Below are 24,516 nucleotides of genomic sequence, written 5' to 3' on the forward strand. Positions count from 1 at the left end.
GAGCATCCTGAAAGGGTGAAAGGGTGGTGCTGAGTCTGCAGGTTGAGCAAGGTGGCGTTGGGGATCTGAATGCAACAACAGAAAAAAGATGCATGATGACGCATGGAAGGTTCGACATATGATACATGAACCTAAGATTCGGCTAAGTAGGGGAACTTTGACATTACACATCACATGTATGTGTATAGGTAATATTGTAATATGCCCAGGGTGTCTCCCCACCTGGGCTAGGCTCCAGCATCCCCATGACCCCGAGAGCAGGATAAGCGGTTTGGATGAGGAACGATGAACGGAATACGAGGACGCAACATTTTGCGATTTCGTTTGGGAACATGCAGTTCGCCAATTCACCACAAGATGACGCCAAATAGCTAAAAGTAGCCCAGTTGTAGGTCAACAGCATCATCTGCATGCACTGAGCCGTGACTGGTCCACTTTGAGCCCAACCTCCGTCAAAGACAGACACACACACATAGATACACACACACACACACACGCACACACAGGCGGACAGACCACAACCACAGAGAGAAACCAAGCCGACCCGGAGATTCCCCATCTTCTGGACCTCCGTTTCAGAGGCAAATTCCGCGATGCCTTCAAATCAAAGCGCTCAAGGTAAATCTACCCAACACCAAAAAAGAGGAGAATAAAGCCGCGTGTTTCCATGGCTAACGCTACTACCTTTCCGGTTAGGTAGCTGAAGCTTGCAATACAATCCTTTTTTTTTTCCTTTCTTTCTCTTTTTTGTGTGTGTAATGGAGCATGAGTGCTAGGCCGGCTAGCTGGGGAAGCAGGCCAGGCCATCCAGGCTGAGGATGAAACGCACAGTAACCTGTTTTTCTCGCCTTGTAGGAGGAAAAGCCTTTGGGCTGTTAAAGTCCCAGCAAAGGGAGAAACTGGAAGAAATAAACAAGGTAGGTGTTTCCCGATCAAACCTGCATGTCGCTCACACTCGACTTGGCATTCGGCCCTCTCAATTAGTCTATTACCGGTGACACAGTAAGGCGATTGGATTTTTTTTTTTACGTAGATCGTTTCGCACGCGGCTGATTTACATGCTACTTTGTTACGTGCCACGCCGTGGTCATCCTTCTCATTCCCACGCGCCGGTTTTACGGCCGCGTGTTTTTTTTTTTTATCATCTCCGGCACTTGTTGAATGGGCTGCGTGCCGTCACATTTTTTATCGTCGGATCGATCATCTCCGATCCACGACCCCCACCCACCCACCCACCACCACCTCCGACAAAACTGAGCCGCCCCTTTTGAACCCCCCCCCCCCCCTACTCCTTTGGACTACAAGTGCCCCCCTTCCGAGACCGTCTCGTCTACCCTCCGAGAGCCCCGTTATGCGCGGCGCGTCCGGACGGGAAGCAGGTGTCTGCGAGGCGGGCTGAATGGGCTCTTTGTCTCCGGCTGGAACAGGCGCGCGCCACGTTTACGTTGAGCCGGTCTCGCCTCTGCTGCGTCTCCCCGCCGAGAGGGGCCCGACCGCCTCCTCTGTGTCCTCCTCTGCCCCGCTGCCCTGGAGGCTCCTCTCCGGCTTCGTTGGGAGCCTCGAAGGCAATGTGGAGAGGCAGTCGGGAACACACAGGAGCCATTTTTTGGGGGGGGGGTGGTGGCAGACTTGAAACCACGTTTAGGTTCACGTGTAGGCTACTCCTCACTCGGCTGACGCGTCTTATCCCAAAGCCGCTCGCAAGGCAGCCAGGAGTGAGTGGATGGACACAGGAGTCACCTGCCGGCGCAACGGGGTGCTGCTGTAATAGTAATACTACACGAAGTATTGCGTTCGCTCCCTAGTAATCGTATCGCAGTAGCGCCTACTGCACCAAGCAACTGCACATTGGTAACCGGGATGCACCGATACCGAGACCGGTATCGGATATCGGACCCGATAATCAGGCAAAAATTGATGGTCGGTACGGAAGATTACAGGCTCCCCTGTAAACCCCATGCCAAAATGGAAGCAAACTGGCCTGATTTATTGCATTTTTTTTTTGGTACTGGTGGACAAAACTTGACTCTATATCAATTGTTTTGAAAGTGGTGCATCCATATTTCATACATATTGTAGCGAGTTCGGGGGACCACATAACCACAGCAACTGCCGCGGCCGGGACGCGAACCCGTATCGCCCGCACCGCAGGAGACATCGCTAACCGCTCGACTAAAGGGTCAGACCCTCCCGCCAGCCAGCGGCCAGCGTGTCTTCTTATCCATGCACGTTACGATATCATCCATACATAGTAGTACTACATTATGGCACAATGGTACTATATGTACTAGTACTAGTACATTTATTACATAGTAATCATATCAGAGTAGTACTACATGACTTTGTAGTTGCTAAATTAACAAATGTACTACCGTCATGAAGTACTGCTATATCAGAATCAGATTCTGATATAGCAGTACTTCATGCAGGAGTATAATAGAGTAGTACATTTGCTACATAATAATCATCATAGTACTAGTTTGAGTCGTAGTAGCAGAACCTTTGCTGCATAGTAATATAGTCAAGTCAAGTCAATTTTATTTGTGTAGGCCAATATCACAAATGAAAAATTTGCCTCAAGGGACTTTGCGGGTACAAAGCACAATAGTAGACACCTATAATGATAACAATGTGTCTTAAGGGCACAATAATGATAGCTGATGCCAATAGTAGTATGAAATGAATACATATTTAGAATGAAGTCAGGCTTTGAAGAGGAAACTTTCATTGTTGAATGGTAGAGATTAAATTCATGGGTTTTGGACATGCCTTAGGTTAGGGATACACCAATATTGATTTTTCACTGCCAACACTGATTCCGAGTATGAATCTTTAAAGTGACAGTGTGTAATTCATCTATTAATTTATCGAATGAGACATGATTGTGTGCTATATAAATGTAATTATCATTATTATTATTATTATCGTTTCTTCGTGCACAGGAAATGACGCTTGCTACGAAGCATGATAATGGCCCACATGTGTTTTGCTGCAACCTCTACCACCAAAAAGCCCCTGCTGAAGACAAAAATGTCCAAAATCCTGTTTCTGCCATGCCTTGTAGTGGGCATCATTTCCTGTGTGCAAATAAAGGATCGCATCTCGCTCTATGGTGCTGCAGCAACACTGCCTGTGCTTCTCACATCAGACCATTTAAGGTGATACCAGTGGAATTAAGTATATTTAAGCGCCAGAGGTTTTAATGTGTTGTGTACACACTCCAGATCTTAATAAATCAATCATAAAAAAATTACATATTGTTGCTTTAAGTATCTGCAGATGCTGAGTACCGAGCCGATCCATTACCTTTACTGAACAGCGCAGACTTTGACCATTACTTTGGGTCAATGGACAAAATAATTGAGACAAAATAAATTCCCACCATTAAAGAAATATAGGCTTTTATATGCCAGATATACAGTAAATCAAGCCCTCTTGCCTTTATATATGACATGTTACTCATACTAGCGTTTGGTGTTGGATTTTAGTCTTGGGTAAAATCTCTGATATCGATAGATAGTCCATTTTAGCCTGGTGTCAGGCTGATATCTGATACCAGTATTGGTATCAGTGCATCCCTACTTTAGATGGCATGAACACTGAATTGGCATAAGAGGAACAAAGAGAGAAAAGGCTTCCCTTACCTAAGCAGCTGTATATAATAGTAGGTGCAATGTCTAATAGACCACTAAACCTGAACTTTGTGGCTGAACTCACGGTACAGGTACCGTCATAACCATATGCAAATTTGAAAAAATTGACTTCATGCCAGGCTTTTATACAAAGCAAGCTATAACATCGCCTATTATTTCTGCTGTGAATCATACAGTAGGACTTAAATCTCTTTTAATTTAAGATAAACACTGCATTTGACTACTATAGAGAGACTGTTTTTGCAGTCTGACAGGTTTCCTGCGAAGTCATTGCTCTGCTGCAGTTGTTTCAAGTGGGAGAACAAAACGCAGTGTTTTTTTTGGAGAAAGAGACATTTCTTTGTGAGGAGGTTGCGGCGGTGACTCAGCTGTGCTGAGTCAGGCGACCTTGACCAACATATAATAATGGCATTTATCATTTTCACCCTTAATCATAGTCCTCACAGATGAATACAGTGCCACATTGAAAACAAACCTAATCCAACTCCTGCACACTGACATATACTCAACACAACAGAATTGCACGCAACAAATAACACTGAAACCCCGCAAGCATCAGCAGTAACATTACGGTGTTGTTTTAGAGTCAGAACCGTTGTGATGTTCCACTTTTTTTGGTGGGGGGGATTTTTTTCCCCCTTTTCGTCCCAGTTGTACCCAGCCAATTACCCCACTCTTCCAAGCTGTCCCAGTTGGTGCTCCACCCCATCTGCCGATCCGGGGAGGGCTGCGGACTACCACGTGCCTCCTCCGATACATGTGGAGTCGCTAGCCGCTCCTTTTCACCTGACAGTGAAGAGTTTCACCTGGGGGACGTAGCGCATGGGAGGATCACGCTATTCCCCACAGTCCCCCCCCCCCCAACAGGCACCCCAACCGACCAGAGTAGGCGCTAATGCAGCGACCAGGACACATACCCACATCCGGCCTCCCATCCGCAGACACGGCCAATTGTGTCTGTAGGGATGCCTGACCAAGCCGGCGGCAACACGGGGATTCGAACCGGCGATCCCCGTGTTGGTAGGCAACAGAAAATACCGCTACAGTACCCGGACGCCTCGATGTTCCACTTTTCTGATGAGCTCTATTGCGCTTCCTAGTCGCTTTTGGTCCCTCCCTCCCCCCTTACCCTGGAGAGTCAGGCTACGATTCCCACATGTCAGATTTCACCATTATAATTTCATTAGTGTACCTCTTCAGGCATTTTTCCACTATCCCCACTCATCTCTGGTGAGATGTTCTACTTCATGAACAAAGCCATAAGACAGGCACTTGTGAAATGGGTTTTTTTTTTTTTTTTTTGACAAGTTCAGTTCATAGCCCTGAAATTGTATTTTATACTGCTGTTCATCTGGTAGGCTAGAGATAAGAACACAGTGATAATGGAGCCTCTCTGTGAAGTGTCCCACTCTAGGGAAGAGGACACGCCATCAAAAGGCAGTTTGGCTGATCTCAGAGGGCTCGTGTCGGTCAGTCACCCTGACCCCCACTTTGGAAGAGAAGTGGTATTGGAGTAGAAAATTGTTTAACGAGGGTTTCAGTGATTTGGCCTGTAATCTTGTTTTCTTTTGTCCGTTCCCAGCTTTGTTCACTCTGTTCTCCTCTCCCACCCCAGGAGTACATGGAAGACCAGAAGTACAGAGACGAAGATGACCTGGCTGAGAAGCTGGAAGGGTTCAAAAGTAAGGAAGTCCACTTCGGCGAGCCTTCTGTTGTATTAATATGCTTCCTGATATCAAAAAGATGCACCGGGATATATGCGTGATTACGTAAGGTTCGCAGATAGCCACAGGCAGCCCTAAGCCATATGTCCTGCAGAGTGTGTGTGTATGTGTGGGTGTGCCTGTATATGTTGCGTTTTCATGACCTTCATCCAGAGCTGAATACATCTCATTTGTTTGCGAGTTGGCAACCTCCGCACACACAAAGATTTTGGTATTTTGTTTTTCTCTCGCGCTGTGTGGGAGAGAGTGCGAGAATGGCTGTTCTGATTTCTAACCGGGCTGCAGGCCCAAGTCATCAGCGGCCTCAGAGGAATGTGCTGGGAAGCTGTTCTGCTTGTTTTTAGAGCAGGCAGAGAAGTTCGGGAGTACCTGCGGTTTCAGGAAACAGGCAAACACTGCAGCCAGGAGCTTAATAAAGAGAATTACAATTGCAAGTTTAAAGATCATATCGCTTTGCCCTTTGTAGGTCCTATTCTGTGTGTGTGTGTGTGTGCTTGTGAAACTGGACGGTGCACATAAATCTTTGCGACTGTCACTTCTGCGTATCACTTCTCAGTATAGGATCTACCAGAGTGGCATATGGCCGTGTTTATCTAAAAAGAGGAAAAAGGCTTGATATGATAAACACAGTTCCAGTGTCCTACTTACAGTGCCTCTGCTGTTATAGTTCGTATGCCTGGCTGGAGGAAATGGAGCAGTAGTATGTAAACAGAACAGGGTTCCCACTAGTCAGGTCCCGAGGGGGGGGGGGCCGCATATTTCTCTCCTGAAGTTTCTCCTCCGGGCTGTTCCAGTGACCTCAGCTCCACACATTTTAGTCGCTAAATCGCATCAAAAGCACCATCCGCCGACTCTCTTTGTTGTTTCATTCATTTCTGCGTTTGAATAACTGCGTGAAAAGAAAAATTCATTTGCTTTACTTGTCTGCAGTTGAGCAACATAAATGCTAAGCTGGTTGCTGTCCTCGTGTGATATAAAGGCAGTTTGTTTCCGCGGGCTGTCCTTCAGATGAGCACTTAACACGGTCAAATAAATCCAACCATTTTTGTAAATACTGTACTGTATATTGTACATGTACTGGTACTTCTGTCATGTCATCTACCTCAGGCATGTATGTGAGTAACCTGCTAACATCTATTTCAGCATCTCTGATATATTCTCTGCACTATTGCACCTTATCACCCCTTATTTCGCCTGTATATAGTCAATCCTTGTGGATATATATGAAGATTGTTGTGTTGCAGTGTTGTTACTCCATGTTAAGTACACTGAGAGAGCCACGAAACCGGAGTCAAATTCCCCTGTAGTGCAAACCTACATGGCCAATAAACATGATCCTGAATCTGATTCTGCAAAACGGGATTAAGCTGTAAAAACACTCAAGGAAAACACTTTTAATATAAAGCGATGGGATGGCATCCGGGTAGTGTGGCGGTCTGTTCCATTGCCTACCAACACGGGGATCGCCGGTTCGAATCCCCGTGTTACCTCCGGCTTGGTCGGGCTTCTCTACAGGCACAATTAGCCGTGTCTGCGGGTGGGAAGCCGGATGTGGATATGTGTCCTGGTCACTGCACTAGCACCTCCTCTGGTCGGTCAGGGCTCCTGTTCGGGGGGGAGGGGGAACTGGGGGGAATAGCGTGATCCTCCCACGCACTACGTCCCCCAGGTGAAACTCCTCACTGCCAGGTGAAAAGAAGCGGCTGGTGACTCCACATGTATCGGAGGAGGCACACGGTAGTCTGCAGCCCTCCCCGGATCGGCAGAGGGGGTGGAGCAGCGACAGAGGCAGCTCGGAAGAGTGGGGTAATTGGCCAAGTGCAATTGGGGAGAAAAGGGGGGGGTGTGTGGAGATGGGACGTTGACAATGTTCATTTAAGCACAGGATTGACTAACAATTGCAGCCAACTTTCCCAGCCGTGTGGCGGATGACCTGATGTTTGCTGGCATGTATTAGGGGCTTTGTCTTTCACGGCGCTTCACACCGAGTGCAGCTCAATGAGATTTAGTTCTCATAAATGGGGATTGCCTCTTACAGGTTTTGCCACGTTTTAATAAGCAAATAACTTGCACATTTGGGAGAGGGCAATGGAAAAAAAGATAGAGACCAAGGCAGACGAAGGAAAAATAACTTGCTGTTTCTAAGTTAACAGCACTTTTCTCAACATGTTGGACCATCAGATAGTGAAGGAATGTGGGTCAGTAAGAGAGGGTAAAGAGCTCAGTGTTGTTGAGTTAGGTGATAATCAGTGACTGCAGTGTGTGTGTGTGTGTGTGTGTGTGTGTGTGTGTGTGTGTGTGTGGAGGCCCACTTCTCAGAGTACAGGGGTTAGCATTGTCCCCTTCCACCCCCGTAGGTTCACACAGTAACACAATTCTATAGCTGAAGCCCCTCTCACTCCCAACACACACACACACAGAGGCTCTATTGTGATGGAAAAAATAGTAAGTGTAATCTGACCACGAAAGGGGTCTTCCAGAGAGGAGAGGGGTAAATTGAGGAAATGGGGGGGGGGGGTTCTACTTCTTCATAAGCCAGTTGTAAAGCCCCTGAGGAAGAATAAGAAGGGGTCTTTTTCAAGGGAAGCAGCATAGCACACCACTGCAGAAAATGATAATTAATGGTTGTAAAGGTGGCGCTGGTTATCTTATCTGCAGCTTGCAGGGCTAGCTTGACCATTCAAGATATGATTTATCAACTGGGCCCTCTGCTACACTACTGTTAGAAAGCGACCAAATGGCTTCCGGGTGGCGTAGCGGTCTGTTCCGTTGCCTACCAAGACGGGGATCGCCGGTTTGAATCCCCGTTTTACCTCCAGCTTGGTCGGGCGTCCCTACAGACACATTTGGCAGTGTCTGCGGACGAGAAGCAGGATGTGGTGTCCTGGTCGCTGCACTAGCGCCTCCACTGGTCGATCAGGGCGCCTGTTCGGGGGGGGGGGACTGGGGGGAATAGCGTGATCCTCCCACGTGCTATGTCCCCCTGGCAAAACTCTGACTCCACATGTATCGAAGGAGGCATGTGGTAGTCTGCAGCCCTGCACCCCCGGCAGAGGGGGTGGAGCAGTGACCGGGACAGCTCAGAAGAGTGGGGTAATTGGACAGGTACAACTGACATTGGGGAGAAAAGAGGGAACCCCCCCCCCTAAAAAAGAAAGAAATCCACAAAAAAGAGTCATTAAAGCAGCATCAGGTTACGGTTTTGCTTAAACATATCATTGAATTAATTTTGGACGCATGTGATGGCTATGGGAGAATGCTACACCATGCATGAATTATAGGAATTGCTGTACGACACAAATATCTTTATAAAAAGTTGCTTTACTCCTTTTGTGAACATAGCTCTTCTTCTTCTTCCACGTTAGTCCCTTCAGCTACGGTTTGTAAATAAATGTACTGAGGTGTGAAGAAAGACAAAAAAAAGCCTGTCGGTTGTCTTTGCGACGGTTGACCTAAAAGATGTTGCCGAAATCCAGAAGTGTCCTGGTGCTGCTTTAATGAAACATTTTCTTGAACATTTGCGATTTGTGAGTGATAGCCCCTGTTTGACATTATCAGGAAGACCTGCCCATCCACTGCCGATCAATTTTAGAAGTAGTGCTGAGAGATAAATTTGGTTCATTTTAAACGTGTTAAATGGATCTTTTGTCATCAGAAAGGAAATTACATGCAGTGTGTACAATTGTCTGCAGACCTCAGCAATTCGCCTTGCAGCTTCTTGCATGCTGGAAAGTGTAGTGTCAAAAGCAAGATATTCAGTTTACCACGGCAATAGCAACAACGACCATAATCCGTTGCACATACCAGCATTTTCCAGTTTAAATTAGCTGTTCCATACCCATGACATGAGAGTTTGTCCTCGGTTTTCGCAGGTGACTGCAGGCGGTAGCAGACATGTCATCTATAATCTATCCTGCTAACTGAGGCACGTCCTCCCAATTACTCCTGTTTTAATCAACCAAGGCTGTCTGGCCATGGAGGTGGGGTAGCTGTCATTTTTAATAATAATTACAAATGCTTCCCTGTCTCTCGTAATACCTTTTACTTCTTTCAGATCTCTGGGGTTTCTTTTAAATGGCCGCCATCCAATACTCTGTTTTTCAATCTATAGACCACCTAAGACTAACACTAGTTTTATTCAAGAATTCTCTGAACTTCATTCTTTTATTATGGGCAAGTAAAGCAGAGTTCTTATCCTTGGTGATTTTAATATACATGTTTGCTGCCCTTCCATGTCTTGGTTTATCACTGATTTTATCAACCTCTTTGAGTCTTTTAATCTTGAACAGTCTGATAAGGGGCATATGCCTGATCTGGTGTTGTCCTATAATGTTTCTCTTAATAACATTGAACAGCTAGATTTTAATGTCTCTGATCACAAACCTGTGAGTTTTCACACCCTGCTCCTTCTCCCTGCTCACAAGCCATCTACCTGTATCCACTCTCAGTCTTTTAATTCCAAGTCAACAAGTAGTTTTAGAAAAGTTTTTATCAGCTCCGGCTAGTAATGCCCTTAACCAGAAGGATCTCTGTGTAAGTGATTTATTGGATAATTTAAATAATACCTGTTGGGTGATCCTTGATGGCATTGCCCTTATCAAAGTTAAATGTGTCAAACATAACACCCTCCCCTGGCTTAATGACCACACAAGTGATTTATAGAGGCAGTGTGGGGAAGCCAAGAGAAAATGGAAGAAGGACAAACTCAAGGCATCTCTTGATAAACTGAAAAGTTTGATGCTGGCTTATCAGAACGCAGTTAAGGAAGCAAGGCATTCCTACTTTTCTAATTTAATTGCCGGTAGCTGCCACAGCCCCAGGGTTTTATTTGGATGCATCCACTGAAAAATGCGAGCAGTTTCTCGACCATTTTATTAAGAAAAAAGATGATATTAGGCTCCACATTACACCACATTACTGGTGATGAGCGATCTCCCCACTTGCACTGAACCCTCCGCCGGTCTGACTTGCTTAAAGCAAATTTCTCTATTAGACTTAGAAGAGTTCATCCCCATTTGAACTCTTCCACCTGTCAACTGGACACCATCCCCACTAGATTTCTGAAATAGGTATTTCACACTGTCAGCCCACAAATTCTCTCCATTGTCAACTGCTCACTGTCTACTGGTTTGTTCCCATCTAGTTTTAAACACACAATAGTCCAACCTCCCCTTAAGAAGCCTACTCTCGATCTTCTTGTTTTAAGCAATTTTAGACCAATTTCAAATCTACCTTTTTATCTAAAATCGTAGAAGTCTGTTGCTCTTCAACTAATCACACTCATGAATAGTTGTACTATTTTTGAGCAATTTCAATCAGGATTCCATACCCACCACAGCACAAAAAGAGCTCTCATTAAAGTTACCAATGACTTATTGCTCACCACTGAGTCTGGTGCTTGCTCAGTTTTAATGTTGCTTGACCCGAGTTCCACTTTTGATATAGTTGACCACAACATCCTTTTAAATCGCCTGGAAAACTACGTTGGCATTAAAGATACTGCTCTTGCCTGGTTCCAATCCTACCTATCTGAAAGATCTTTGTTATAATGGGATAATTCTCTTCATCCCCAGCCTTCCTCGTGTGTGGTGTCCCCCAGGGGTCAATTCTTGGTCCATTGTTATTTTCCATTTACATGCTCCCCCTGGGTCAGATCGTCCGTCATCATAATATTAATTTTCACTGTTATGCGGACAACACCCAGCTTACTGGTAATGACACACATGATCTTTGTCGGGTTATGGCTCGTCTCTCCGATATTAAGTGCTGGATGTCACAAAAATTCCTCTGGCTCAACGAGTCCAAATCTGAGGTCCTTTTATTCGGCCCCCTTAACCTAACTGGTGACCTGGAAAAGAGTCTAGGGAACCTGTCCACCATTGTTAAGCACTCTGTCTGCAATTTGGGTGTTTTTGTTTTTTTTTACTCCAAGCTCTGTTTTGACACACAAATCACCATGGTAGTACAATCTTGCTTTCTCCAAATTAGGAACATTGCAAAAGTTAAAAATGTTCTATCTCAAACGTATCTTGAAAAAGTCATCCATGCATTAATTTCATCACGTCTGGATTATTGTAACTCCCTGTATTCAGGGCTCAGTCAAAAGTCAATTTCCCACCTCCAGCTCATCCAAAACTCAGCTGCCTGACTGTTAACAAATTCCAGAGACATGAACACATCACTCCCATTCTTGCAATGCTTCACTGGCTACCTGTTAGGTATAGGATTGATTTTAAACTTTTACTAATTACTTTTAAAGTCCTATATGGCCTCACTCCTACATATATCATTGATTTACTCACACCCCATGGGCCTGGTCGCTGCCTGCGCTCCTCAGGCAGGTCCTTATTAACTCTTCCTTCGGCCAGCCTAGTTACTAAAGCGGCCGGGCATTTTCTGTAAGAGCCCCACAGCTGTGGTAATCTCTACCTGAGGAAATTAGGCTAGCAAACTCACCGTCTTCCTTTAAATCACTTCTTAAATCTCACTTTTACTGGAAGGCTTTTTTTTTTTAAAGTAAATCTGTTGTTGCCCAATTTTTATTTATTTTTTATTTTTTTATATTGCTTATATCTTATAATTTTATGATTTTACATGTTTAATTCTTTATATTTTTATCGCCTTATGTTAATTTTAAAAAGAAATCATAATCCTTGTTTTATCTGCTCTAATTCTCTTCGTTTTAATTATGCTCTTGTGACTTTATCCTGACCGTGTTTTACCTCTGGATCTGGCATTATGTCCTATATTTTTATTGTATTTTGTTGTTTTATCTTGACTATATGCGTTATTTTATCCTGTTGTGTAAGGCACCTTGTGACGCTATTCAGAAAGGTGTGATATAAATAAAGTTATTATCTGAGGGAGAGAGAAGAGTCAGAGGAGATCATGAATGATGAGAGGAGGGGCAAGAGCAAGGACAGCATCATTATTGCTGTTAAAGGGGGTAATCTGTAATCCAAATGTAGGCAAACATGATTAGAGATTTTTTTCTTCCATTCTCAAATTGACTGATCGAGCTTTTAGTAATAAACAACTATGTGCCAAGTACTGACTCAACCTGAATTCTTTATTAATTTTGATGCTGGAAAACGTTGGTTTACATACATAAAGTTAGAAATACTGGCTAGAATTTATGTTATGTTGATGGTATTTGGATGTTTTATATGTCCAAAGTTAAATGGTAGATACATTTTTTTCAAAATAGTTTTACTCCTCATAGTCAACAAAGAAATATTGAAATCAATATTTACAAATGGAACTAAAAAAAAAAACCACTCAACACTATTTAAAAGTTTAGGTTTCTGTAGTGCCATACTGCTAACTATTGGTGCTCCCCTCAGTCCATTATCCACAGCTTTCGTCTCGCTGGGTGGTTTACAATCACAAGGTTAAAGATAAACAGAGTTGGCCTTTAATTAAATTTGATGTGTTTTTTTTTCCTTAAAGTTAAAACCCAAACATCGTAAATAAATAAATGCTTAATTTGAGGACATTTTCAAAAGGGGCCTTCACACTGAATGCAGTACAGTGCAGTGGGTCACGAGTGCCCGCAGTCTCTGTGGAAGCCAGCTTTGCTTCCAGCCATTTAGCAGTGGTCACCGGGGGGGCGGGTCACTCAAGTTGTACAGCAGACATCAAGATTAGTCGTGCCCATTAGTCCATCAAGTTTGTAATTTAGAGATTACAGATGTGACAAATTAACATATTTTGTAAATGTGTAACATCCTGTTTTGTAGATATTTAACTTTTCGGGGAAACAGAGGTCCCACTGGAGATTTTTACTTTCTTTTTTGGGTGTGTGTATGTGTGGGGGGGTGACCTACAGGTCCATTTATAGCCTATGTAAACTCAATAGCCTCAATAAGTATCAATAAATCAATTAAAACACACAAACTTTCCTTGAGGCAGAATTTAAAATATGTCATGTTCACTGTAAGGAAAATAACAAGAGCTTAGTAATAAAAGTAAGCTGCTATATAACTGGGCTTAAAAGGCAATGACTCCAAATACCTGTGATAGAGCTGCCATTGTATTTAATCACTGTATTAGAGAGATTACCTTTCACACTTTTCATTTGGTTGGGGTTTTTTTGTTTGTTTTTTTAAATACTGGCATGCAGGACTCTGCTGCGTAGGCTCCCGCCTTGCCTCTGCCATTGTTTGGGCAAAATGAACCCTCCATGGCAAATAGCCTGCCTTAAATTTGAAAGTGAATGGATATTGGAAGGTTTTTGTTTTTTTTATAGTTGGGAATGTATCTTTATTTTTAATGTAGCATGTGATTTAGGCTGAATTAAAGAAAAAAGACAAAAAGGCACCAGTTATTATTTTGTTTGTAAAAGTTTACAATTTATGAGAGTGTACACGTGCGTTCACACCCCTAATAGAGACGTTACAGTGGGTAGAAATCGCTGTCTGCAGATGGTTACTGCTTCAGCGCATCATAAGTAATTTGTTTAAAGTTAATCTCAACTTCACATCGGGCTGTGCACTGGGCTGCTTTCTGCTGCCATGGCGTTGGCTGTCGTAGATGGTATCTGAGTTGTCATTGAAACAGTTGTGGTGATTTCTGCCCCTGTAGCCGATGGTTTGGGCTGCCGCTTCGTATATTGTGAGATACGGAGGGACACTAGCCTTTCACTAACGCCAACAGGTGTTTCAGCTAAGCTTGGTAGGAGTATGTTCTTCATCGCCAGTCCCACACCATGGAGATGTTGTCTACCACTAGGCTTTCCACATGAAGGTGTAGCCAATTCCTTCTGCCTTTACAGATCTTTCATCCAGGAGCCTGGTCTTGCTCGGAACAGCAGTGTCAATGTTATAGCATCTCAGTTCAGCAACAACCAGTGCTGTTGGTTGGTGTGGTCTGTCAGAGTTGTCATAAGAGTCCAGAAGAGTTCTCATAATAGTTCTCAGATGAATCAAAACAAAATCATAGCCTGACTCCATCCACCTTCCTTGTCTACAACACTAAGCAACATACCTCTCAGAAAGCGAACAAAGGGGGTGTCCGGGTAGCGTAGCGGTCTATTCTGTTGCCTACCAACACAGGGCTCGCCAGTTCGAATCCCCGTGTTACCTCTGGCTTGGTCAGGCGTCCCTACTGACACAATTGGCCATGTCTGAAGGTAGAAGGCTGGATGTGGGTATGTGTCCTGGTCGCTGCACTAGTGCCTCCTCTGGTCAGTCAGGGCACCAGTTCAGGAGGGAGGGGGAACTGGGGGAAATAGCGTGATCTTCATATGTGCTACGTCCCCCTGGCGAAACTCCTCACTGTCAGGTGAAAAGAAGCGGCTGACAACTCCACATGTATTGGAGGAGGCATGTGGTAGTCTGCAGCCCTCCCCGGATCGGCAGAGGGGGTGGAGCAACGACCGGGATGGGGTAATTGGCCGGATACAATTGGAGAGAAAAAGGGGGGGGGGACGATGATAATAATAATAAAAAAAAGAAAGTGAGCAAATAATATTATTGAATAACTGGACAATTACCGAACAATTGAAAAGTTAGCTGCACAATTATTAACAGAGATAAAAATTATTTTTTTACCCTAAACTGAAAGTAGGCTATGTTGACTGTATGCAGTGTGCACCAAATACAGGCCACCATAACAAAGCAAATATGGAGAGGATTTGACAAAGGTGTCCAATATTTCTACATCCATAGAGTCATATATAGGCAACACTGAGCTCTAGACTCTTGCATAACATACCGTCTTAGTATTACTGACGTGCACATCACTTTTCTGAACTAGCAATATTACAGCTAATATTTTGATAGAACTGTTTGAATTTGCCCACTCCTCCATTTTTTCACCTGGTTCTGTCCCTCCATCCTTTCTCGCCCCTCCACCTGATTCAGCAGCTCTTTGTCCACTTTACTCTGACACAAACACATACACACACACACACACACACACACACACACACACACACACACACACACACACACACACACACACACACACACACACACACACACACACACACCAGTCACCATCAGCTGTTTGTGTTTCCTCTTGCTGGGTCAGCTGTGTCAGAGAGTAAGAGAGTGAGGTCACCAGAAAATATGCTGCTGTCTGTCAGTTTTCTGACACATGATATACCAGCTTGTGGAATTGGCTTTCATTAAAACATGTTTTTAAAGAGGGTGAGGGGGATGTCAGAAAAAGCAACCTCTGACAAGGTGTTTATTTGTTTTACAGATAAATATGCTGAGTTTGACCTCAACGACCAAGGAGAAATTGGTGAGTAACAGCGACCAAAGAAAGGCCAGCTGCTTTACAGCAACCCGGTCGACAACTGTCAGCTGACTCCTCCGTGTGGGGTGTTGATATAAGAGAGCAGTAATTAAGAATTTTGTGTCTGTTGTCAGAGGGTCTGAACAGGCTCATGTGTCACTCCTGTGTATGTGTAACCTGGGAGTGTCTTGTACACCAGTTTGAATGGCCTTTGTTCTATAAACAGGTGTGAGCCAAGTGGTGTAGCTAATAGGACAACAGATGGAGTGTGTTGATGTGTATAAGTTAACCACATCCAACTGGCCAACTCCAAAATGCAACTTGTTATCTGTTGCATTCTGGTGCATCCCATTTGGACAAATGATTACTCATTCATTTTGATATATTTTAGTCTGAGTGTGGGTCTGATTGTTATGTGTTGCTTCAGATATGATGGGCCTTAAGCAGATGATGGAGAAGCTGGGGGTTCCAAAGACACACCTAGAGGTGAAGAAGATGATCTCGGAGGTGACTGGGGGCAGCAGCAGCACCATCAACTATAGAGACTTTGTTAAGATGATGCTGGGCAAGCGCTCTGCCGTTCTTAAACTGTAAGTAAGCCTCTGTGTTTGATTATTTGTTTTATGCTGGTGTTGTCTTTTTTTCTTTTTCTTTTTTTGTATTTTTCCACTGGCAAGACTAGAAACTCATTTGTGTGTGGGCCTAGACATTCTATTATAAGGAGAGAATCATGTTAAAATAGCACACACACAGTGGGCAACATTACAAAGCATCAGCCAAAAATATTAAAACACACAGTATGCTATTATACAACATTATACACATTCAGTAATACTTGGGATCTGATATTAAATCCCTTGGGCTGATAATTAGCAGGCTGTGCAAGGAGGCCCAGTCCAACCAAACAATCTTATCCCTACCGTTAAGGAGATGACGTCAGGCAATGCCATCATAAATCTCCATAAATGCTGATCCAAATGGCTTAGTTAGCTACCAAGCTTGGCAACCACTAAAAACACAGGTGTGAGTACTTCACCGGGGTTATCAAGTGGGCACCTCCCTTCACCAGTGTTTCGTTGACCACTACGTACACACTGATGCTTGGGAACTGGGAAACCCAGGTTCGATTCCCGGTCAATGCACCTTTCCACTAAGAGTCCTTGGGCTCGACATGAATATATGAGATTGATCAGAACAAAGACAGTCACACAGGCTTGGATGTCGCCCACATAAACAAGTTCCACATTAAATGTTAGGGAACCGGAGCAATCTGATGAGAAGTGGGCTACTAGAACAAACCCATGGTGGTGGATGTAGCAAGTCAAGCTGGCAGCAACATCAAGAAGAAGGAATATGAAAAGCTGGAGAAGTGCCAAGGACTGAAAGAGGAACTAGACGGGGTGTAGAAGGTGAAGGTAAAAGTGGTCCCAGTGGTGATAGGAGAACTTGGGGCTGTGACCCCTAAGTATGGAGAGTGGCTCCCAGAGCCCTCCAACTCCCATGCTTCTGGTAGAGGACCTGAGAAGAAGAGAGAGAGAGAGAGGCACTGCAGCCAGCAAATGTACACGTCCTACTAAAGGCATGACAGCAAGAAGAGATATTATTAAGAAGCGAAGAGAAGAAGAGGGATTACAAGCCATCTGGTTAGCAGTTACACAGGTCACAGTCTAAAATAAAATCAATACTTAAAACTGCTTGATTCAAGCTTGCATTCAGTTAGTGTCGTTTGTTGATCAACCTTCTTGTCGTGAGATTACAGAAGGAAGGGGTCTATTCTCATTTATTGATGGTTGATTCTTTGGGCCATTGTCCTCTTCTATCCATTCACCTGAGAAGAAGGCAACTTTCCCCTTCATGCATTATGCCACAGCTTGCGTAACAGATTTTACTTGGAGAGTGGCAGCTTGTTGTTTCAACCAGTCATTGCAGGCATCTAGGCATCTAGGCATGTCTCTCTGTGTAACAACCTGAAGTGACCACATATCAATTTTCATTTAGGTGGCCTTTACATCTACATCAGTTGGTGCAGACTTTATTCATTTTTGTTAATTGCCGACCATTTTGACCGGTTTGAACACACTTTGTGAACTCTGGTACTCACAAAGCAATTCCAAAGGTTGGCTAAAAAGCATGGGTCTTGGTCCACTTCCAAACCATGGTGTTGATCATTTCTGGCAGGAAAGCAATTCCAGTAAAGTCTTCTTTCAGCTGCTCCCATTAGTGGTCGCCACAGTGGATCAGGCCATCACAGGGCCGATACACACACACACACACATTCACACCTCGGGACAATTTAGTAAGGCCGATTAACCTGACCTGCATGTCTTTGGACTGTGGGAGGAAACCCGAGCACCCGGAAGAAGCCCTCGCCCACATGCAAACTCCACACAGAGGACAACCCGGGACGACCCCCAAGGTTGGACTACCGCAGGGCTCGAACCCAGGACCTTCTTGCTGTGAAGCAACTGCGCTAACCACTGCACCCTCGTGCTGATCTATGCTCCTCCCTTTTCTTGAAATACATATTCACTACAGCCATTTCCAATCTTTTTGCAAAATCCACCACCATCTGTCCTTCCATGTTTCTCTCTTTGACACCATACCTGCCAATCATCTCCTCACCACCTCCGTTCCCTTCACCAACATGCCCATTGAAGTCTGCTCCAATCACCACTCTCTGCTCCTTGGGTACCCTCTCCACCACTTCATCCAACTCACTCCAGAATTCTTCTTTCTCTTCCATCTCACACCCAACTTGTGAGGCATATGATAACATTCAGCTTCATACTCATCACTCTGTCCGACACGCTCGTCACCTCCAACACACTCTTGACATACTCTTTCTTCCGTATTACCCCTACCTCAATTCTCCTCCCATCCCCACCATGTTAGAAGAGTTTGAACCCACTTCCAATGATCCCGGCCTTACTCCCCTTCCACCTGGTCTTTTGCACACACAGTATGCCTACCTTCCTTCCCTCTATCATATCAGTCAGCTCTCTCCCTTTACCAGTCATAGTGCCAACATTCAAAGTTCTGACTCTCACCTCCAAACTCCTACCCTTCCTCCTCTCCCCGTTGCCTCTGGACATGCTTTCCCCCTCTCAGTAGCATAGTTTCTACCAGCACCCTGCTGGCCAACAGTGCTGTTGGCGTTCGTTGATGGGCCTCGACCGATCTGGTATGGAAATCTGATTTATGATCCGCATATTTGATTTGGCAAAGGTTTAACGCCAGATGCTTCCCCCTAACCTAACCCTCCCCATTTATCCAGACTGACACTAAGAATGCACTGACTTATGCATCCCCTGTGGCTGGGTTAAAACAATCCCTTTAGAATTGGAAGGCAATTCCAGTAAAGTATTAATCAAAAAAACAAAACAGAAATGATATCATGTGTGGTGTCTTGTGGGTTCACAGCAGGATACTTTGGCTATTTTCAGCTTGGTAAATTTGCCACGGAGCAGTAAAACAACAAAGTGCGGAATATGATAAGATCCCTTATGAAACTTTTGAAAAATACCTCCCAGTTTATCACTTGTCGCAAGTGCGCATCTGGGTGAGAGTATACGATGGGGAGAGAGAGACTACGTTACCCCTCCTGTAAACCTACAGCTTGATCAAGTCCCACACGGTCAGGGCGATGGCGAGTTGAAAATTGTTTATGTTTAATCTACAATTTTAACCCTTTTCCCCAAACCCACTACAGTAACTAACCTCGCTGCTACGACTCCTAGATCAGGATATCACACGTGCTTCCTCCGAGACGCACACAACAGCGTTCTCATGCCCTGGTGTGTGTGACAGGCTGGAGGATGTAGGGATGGGTTTGGGAGGGGAGAGGGAGGTGGTTGGGGGTTTTAGTTGGGCGGCACGGTGGCCCAGTGGTTAGCACTGTTGCCTCACAGCAAGTAGGTCCTCATTTTGAACCCCAGGCCGTCCCAGTTTCCTTTCTGTGTGGAGTTTGCATGTTCTCCCCGTGTCTGCGTGGGTTTCCTCTGGGTGCTCTGGTTTCCTCCCACCATCAAAAAGACATGCATGTTAGGGTTAATACTCCTGCCTGTGCCCCTGAGCAAGGCACTGGAAAGAAGAACTGGAGTTGGTCCCCAGGTACTGCAGCTGCCCACTGCTCCTATACTACTACTACTACTACTACTACTACTACTACTACTACTACTACTACTACTACTTTCAGCTTCTCCCGTTAGGGGTCACAACAGCGGATCATCCGTTTCCATTTCTTCCTGTCCTCTGCATCCTCCTCTGTCACACCAGCCACCTACTAAATGTCCTCCCTCACCACATCCATAAACCTCCTGCAGACAACTTATTTCACTGTAACCTGTACAACGACAAAAATGAAGTGGCTTTCTTTTTCTTTTTTTTTCTTATTTTGTGTGCTGTGTTACAACAAAATGTTGTAAATAGATAACAAAATGTTCCAGTTAGATAGACAGACAGACAGACAGACAGACAGACAGACAGACAGACAGACAGATAGACAGATAGACAGATAGAGAGATAGATAGATAGATAGATAGATAGATAGATAGATAGATAGATAGATAGATAGATAGATAGATAGATAGATAGATAGATAGATAGATAGATAGATAGATAGATAGATAGATAGATAGATAGATAGATAGATAGATAGATAGATAGATAGATAGATAGATAGATGGATGGATGGATGGATGGATGGATGGATGGATGGATGGATGGATGGATGGATGGATGGATGGATGGATGGATAGATAGATAGATAGATAGATAGATGGATAGATGGACGGACGGACGGACGGACGGACGGACGGACGGACGTTGAACTTGAAAAGTTTACGCTTAATTTTTTACAAATGAAATTAATTTTTTTTATTACAGGGAAATTAATGTGAAAGCGGTCCCAGTGACAAAACCATTTTTATTTGGAAAGGAATATTTCATTGGGGATTGGACATTTTTCATCTCTGTTTACAGTTTAGTTACACTGGTGGTCATATAGGTGTAACAGTGTAACGACCACAGATGTGTAGACTCGTTAGCCCTTGGCTAGCTTGTCGGACCCTTTAGTTGACTGGTTAGCGCAGTCCCCTGTGGTGCGGGGAACCCAGGTTCGATTCTCAGCTGCCCCCTGAAATCTCGCTACATAGTTAATAAATAACCAACAATCACACGAAGACACAAGGCTGCGACGTGGTGCCTTCTGAAGCGTGAGCCTACATGGTTCCAAGATATGAAGAAAATATGCTCATAAAGTTCATTTCCCCAATGTGTTGTTGTGAGAAAGTCAAACACAGAGAATATAGATGCTGAATCTATACTTCATGCTTATTTGTGTGGCGTTGCATCTACAGTCTCAACTAAAGTATGATGAATTGGAGCAGACTACGTTTCATATCCATTTCTTGTGCTGTGTAAACCTGTAAGAGAAGAGGGATTTAGTTGAATAGTGAATCAGAATCAGAAAACTTTATTCATCCCTGAGGGGAAATTGGGTTCTATTACAGACACTCAAGCTCTAGTAAGAAAAAACTGAAAACTAACAAGATACACGCTAACAAGGAAATGGAAACAAATAGAAACAAGAAGAACAGAAACAAATAGAAATAAAAGATAAAATAAGAAATAAAAATAAGAACAAAATATCAACAAGCATGGTCCACATAACACCCCATCTACACTGCACTACCGCAGCACAGAACAAACGGCACAAACAAACCCAGCAGGGTAAAACGAGTCAAAGGGCCGGTCCAGTGACCATTAACTCCGGGTGTCTGACACTGAGTGAGTAGTTGTAAAGTTTGATGGCCACGGGCAGGAATGACCTCCTGTGGTGCTCTGTGGTGCTTTTCAGCAGAATGAGTCTGTTACTAAAAGTACTCCTGTGCCCAACCAGCATGTCATGGAGCAGGTGGGAGACATTGTCCATGATGGCGCATAATTTCAACAGCGTCCTCCTCTCTGAAACCGCCGCCAGAGAATCCGGTTCCACCCCCCCCCCCACGACATCACCGGCCTTGCGGATCAGTTTATTGAGCCTTTTTGCATCCGCTACCCTCAATCTGCTGCCCCAACACACAACAGCAAACAGGAGAGCACTGGCCAGCACAGACTCGTACCACATCCTGAGCACTGTCTGGCAGATGTTGAAGGACCCAAGCCTCCTCAAAAAGTAAAGACGCCTCTGACCTTCTTGTAGAGGGCATCAGTGTTCTTAGCCCAATCCAGTTTATTGTCTATATACACCCCTTTTTTTACTGTAACGCTATTTTACTGTAAAAAAGGAACTATTTTGCTGCGTTGAAAAAACAAGCATTTTGATTAGGTGGGCCTGGCTGCCAAGTGCCCACCCATGGCCACGTCACATGACCTGGCAAATAATCCCCCATGTCAGATTAGATTATATACATCTCTTGGTTTTACTTTGTGTAGGCATGAGAAAAAGCTATAATTAAGCCTTTTTTTCAGTGTATGTGTGTGTGTGTGTGTGTGTGTGTGAACATGTTTACCTTTGTGTACCTTGTGCTGTGTCAGTAGATTGTGTTATCCTTCAGTAGGGGTTCAGGGATGACCAACAATGATGTCACTTCTACCCACATGCTGCGTTAGCCCTTAATCTCCATGGCAACAAAACCCATTTATCCTTAGTCAGACCCATCATTATCCTTAGTCAGGATCATGTGCTTAGGTAGATGATAATAGGTTAATTATTTAACCACCGCCGGTCATTTCGGATTAGCAATACGCCTAAAATTCAGTGTAAGAATCTGAAAAAAATAAAAGTCCTTTTGACAGGAAATAAAGTATTAACACTTTTCAAGACCGCTGGAGGAGGAAAGCCCATATTTGTGCTGTTTACTGTTTAGTTGTAGGTTGGTGTAGCCTGTTTAATTCCTTTAAAGCAGCCCGGGGCCGTAGAGCTGGCGGGTCCTCGGTGTATTAACTGTAGCAAATCAACTCTGCTGGACTAAGCTGACCCTTTGCAGACAAATCTCTCCCTAATCCCAAATATGCTAATCAGTGGAGAAAATGCATAACTTTTCCTCATTTGCTTTCTAATTGTTTTACCATTTCTGGTATTCACTAAACCTACACCCACTTTTTTTTTAAATAATCAGGAATCAGGAACATTTACTTGAATTATCGTTTGCCCCCAGCCCACAGCAGTGCAACGCAAAGACAAAAACACGTATCCAAAGCCTACAAGAACACACGTCCAAACTACAAAAAAAACCTACAAAAACTACAAAATTAAAAATACACGTATCCAACATCCATCCATCCATTATCCAAACCGCTTATCCTGCTCTCAGGGTTGCGGGGATGCTGGAGCCCATCCCAGCAGTCATTGGGCGGCAGGCGAGGAGACACCCTGGACAGGCCGCCAGGCCATCACACATCCCAAAAAATTAATTAAATAAATGTCGCTGTCCAAGAGAGTGAACTCCAGCCAGGATGACTGTTGGAACTACCGGTCGGCTAGCAGTTCGCTTAGCCTGCCCCTCTAAAGGCTGTCCCCCTCCGCCTCCCGTCCTTCCCATCTCCTCCATCCCATCCCTTCATTTAAAAATAACATTAAGTGTACAATTACCCTCCTTGGCCCCTGCTGCAAGGTTGAATGCTAGGATTTTTTTTTTTTATCTTAGTTTCAATAAAGGTGGAAAATTGGCTGAAAAATATACTGTCAGTGTCACGATGATGATATCTGCACGGAGGTTGAAAAATATTAGCTTAGTGATTTACTGTGTACGTCTAGTGGTCGCTTGGAAGGAGTGAGTCATGCAAGATGTTTTTGTAAAAAGAAAGAAAATTCCACCCATTCTGAAGGATGGAGAAAAGTCCATACTCAGAAAGGAAGAGAATATTTACCCCCTTTGCGGTATTGTTTTGGTGCACTTGATCTTGGTTTGATTGGTGACCTTTTTGTCGGTGGATAAAGGGACAATGGCAAACGAAAGTTTCGTTTTTCTTCCATGACAGATTGACCTCTAGAGTATCACATGTATGAGTCTAGACAAAAGTGGCCTACTGTATCTCAGTGATTTAAGAAGGTCCCCCCCCTGAAAAACAAGCCTGTTCCCGCTGTGGTCTTTACTATATGCATCACCTTACAACTGGGCTGCAAAAATCTGCAACGGTTCTCTTTTTTGTTTTTTGTTTTTTTATTTTAGTTTTGTTTTGCCTTTCGCTTGGGCAAGAGGGGAAATGCGGGGGGGGGGGCACAGCAGCCTGGGTGCGGTGTTATTCTGAGTTTTTGGCAGAGGAACAATTGATTTTGCAGCAATTAGAGGAACATAATATGGGCCAGTCTCCACAATTGAGTCTGGTCTGGGAAAGGCCAGCTCTGGCGCTTTCAGCTTTCCATTTCACTGCCAGTTTGTGGACAATACACAAATATACGACTGCACATTCACAAACGCAGCAAATTGTTTAATGTAGCAGGTCTCACCGTTCGCAGTAAACCCTGTTTTGGGATTATTTTCATTAAATGTCTTTTGAATTAGTTAGTTGTAGTTATGGTAGCATTTCTTTTGGAACTATGAATCACCTGGTGAAAACCAAATGTTTGGCCTTCGGCTAAAAGACGATTAAGCACTGATTTTGGGTACAAGATGGTTACTGTAAAAACAGATAACAACACCGAGGGTAGTTCAAACGTCCAAAAGCAAACTGTATCATATCACATTTGATTAATTTTATTATTTTGTTTTGAGGTTTTTTTTCCCCCCCTTTTTTCTCCCCAATTGCACTTGGCCAGTTACCCCACTCTTCTGAGCCATCCCGGTCGCTGCTCCACCCCCTCCACCGATCCAGGGAGGGCTGCAGACTACCACCTGCCTCCTCCGATACATGTGGAGTCACCAGCCGCGTCTTTTCACCTGACAGTGAGGAGT

General features: G+C 44.3%; 1 protein-coding gene across 2 annotated transcripts in view; it reads left to right on the plus strand.

The window, feature by feature from the left end:
* Positions 1 to 484: 484 nt before the first annotated feature.
* Positions 485 to 24,516, plus strand: part of aif1l (allograft inflammatory factor 1-like) — a 28,291-nt gene continuing 4,259 nt past the window's right edge. Inside the window, exons 1-5 of one of the 2 annotated variants that reach the window (XM_056290814.1) lie at positions 485 to 618; positions 856 to 917; positions 5,236 to 5,335; positions 15,584 to 15,625; positions 16,047 to 16,209. In XM_056290814.1, the coding sequence (XP_056146789.1) occupies positions 594 to 618; positions 856 to 917; positions 5,236 to 5,335; positions 15,584 to 15,625; positions 16,047 to 16,209 (392 nt within the window). In that variant the 5' untranslated portion in view covers positions 485 to 593. The remainder of the gene's footprint in view (positions 619 to 855; positions 918 to 5,235; positions 5,336 to 15,583; positions 15,626 to 16,046; positions 16,210 to 24,516) is intronic. The other variant, XM_056290815.1, reaches the window with a different exon arrangement.

The sequence above is a fragment of the Lampris incognitus genome, chromosome 12 (assembly GCF_029633865.1).
Source record: "Lampris incognitus isolate fLamInc1 chromosome 12, fLamInc1.hap2, whole genome shotgun sequence".
Taxonomy (NCBI): domain Eukaryota; kingdom Metazoa; phylum Chordata; class Actinopteri; order Lampriformes; family Lampridae; genus Lampris; species Lampris incognitus.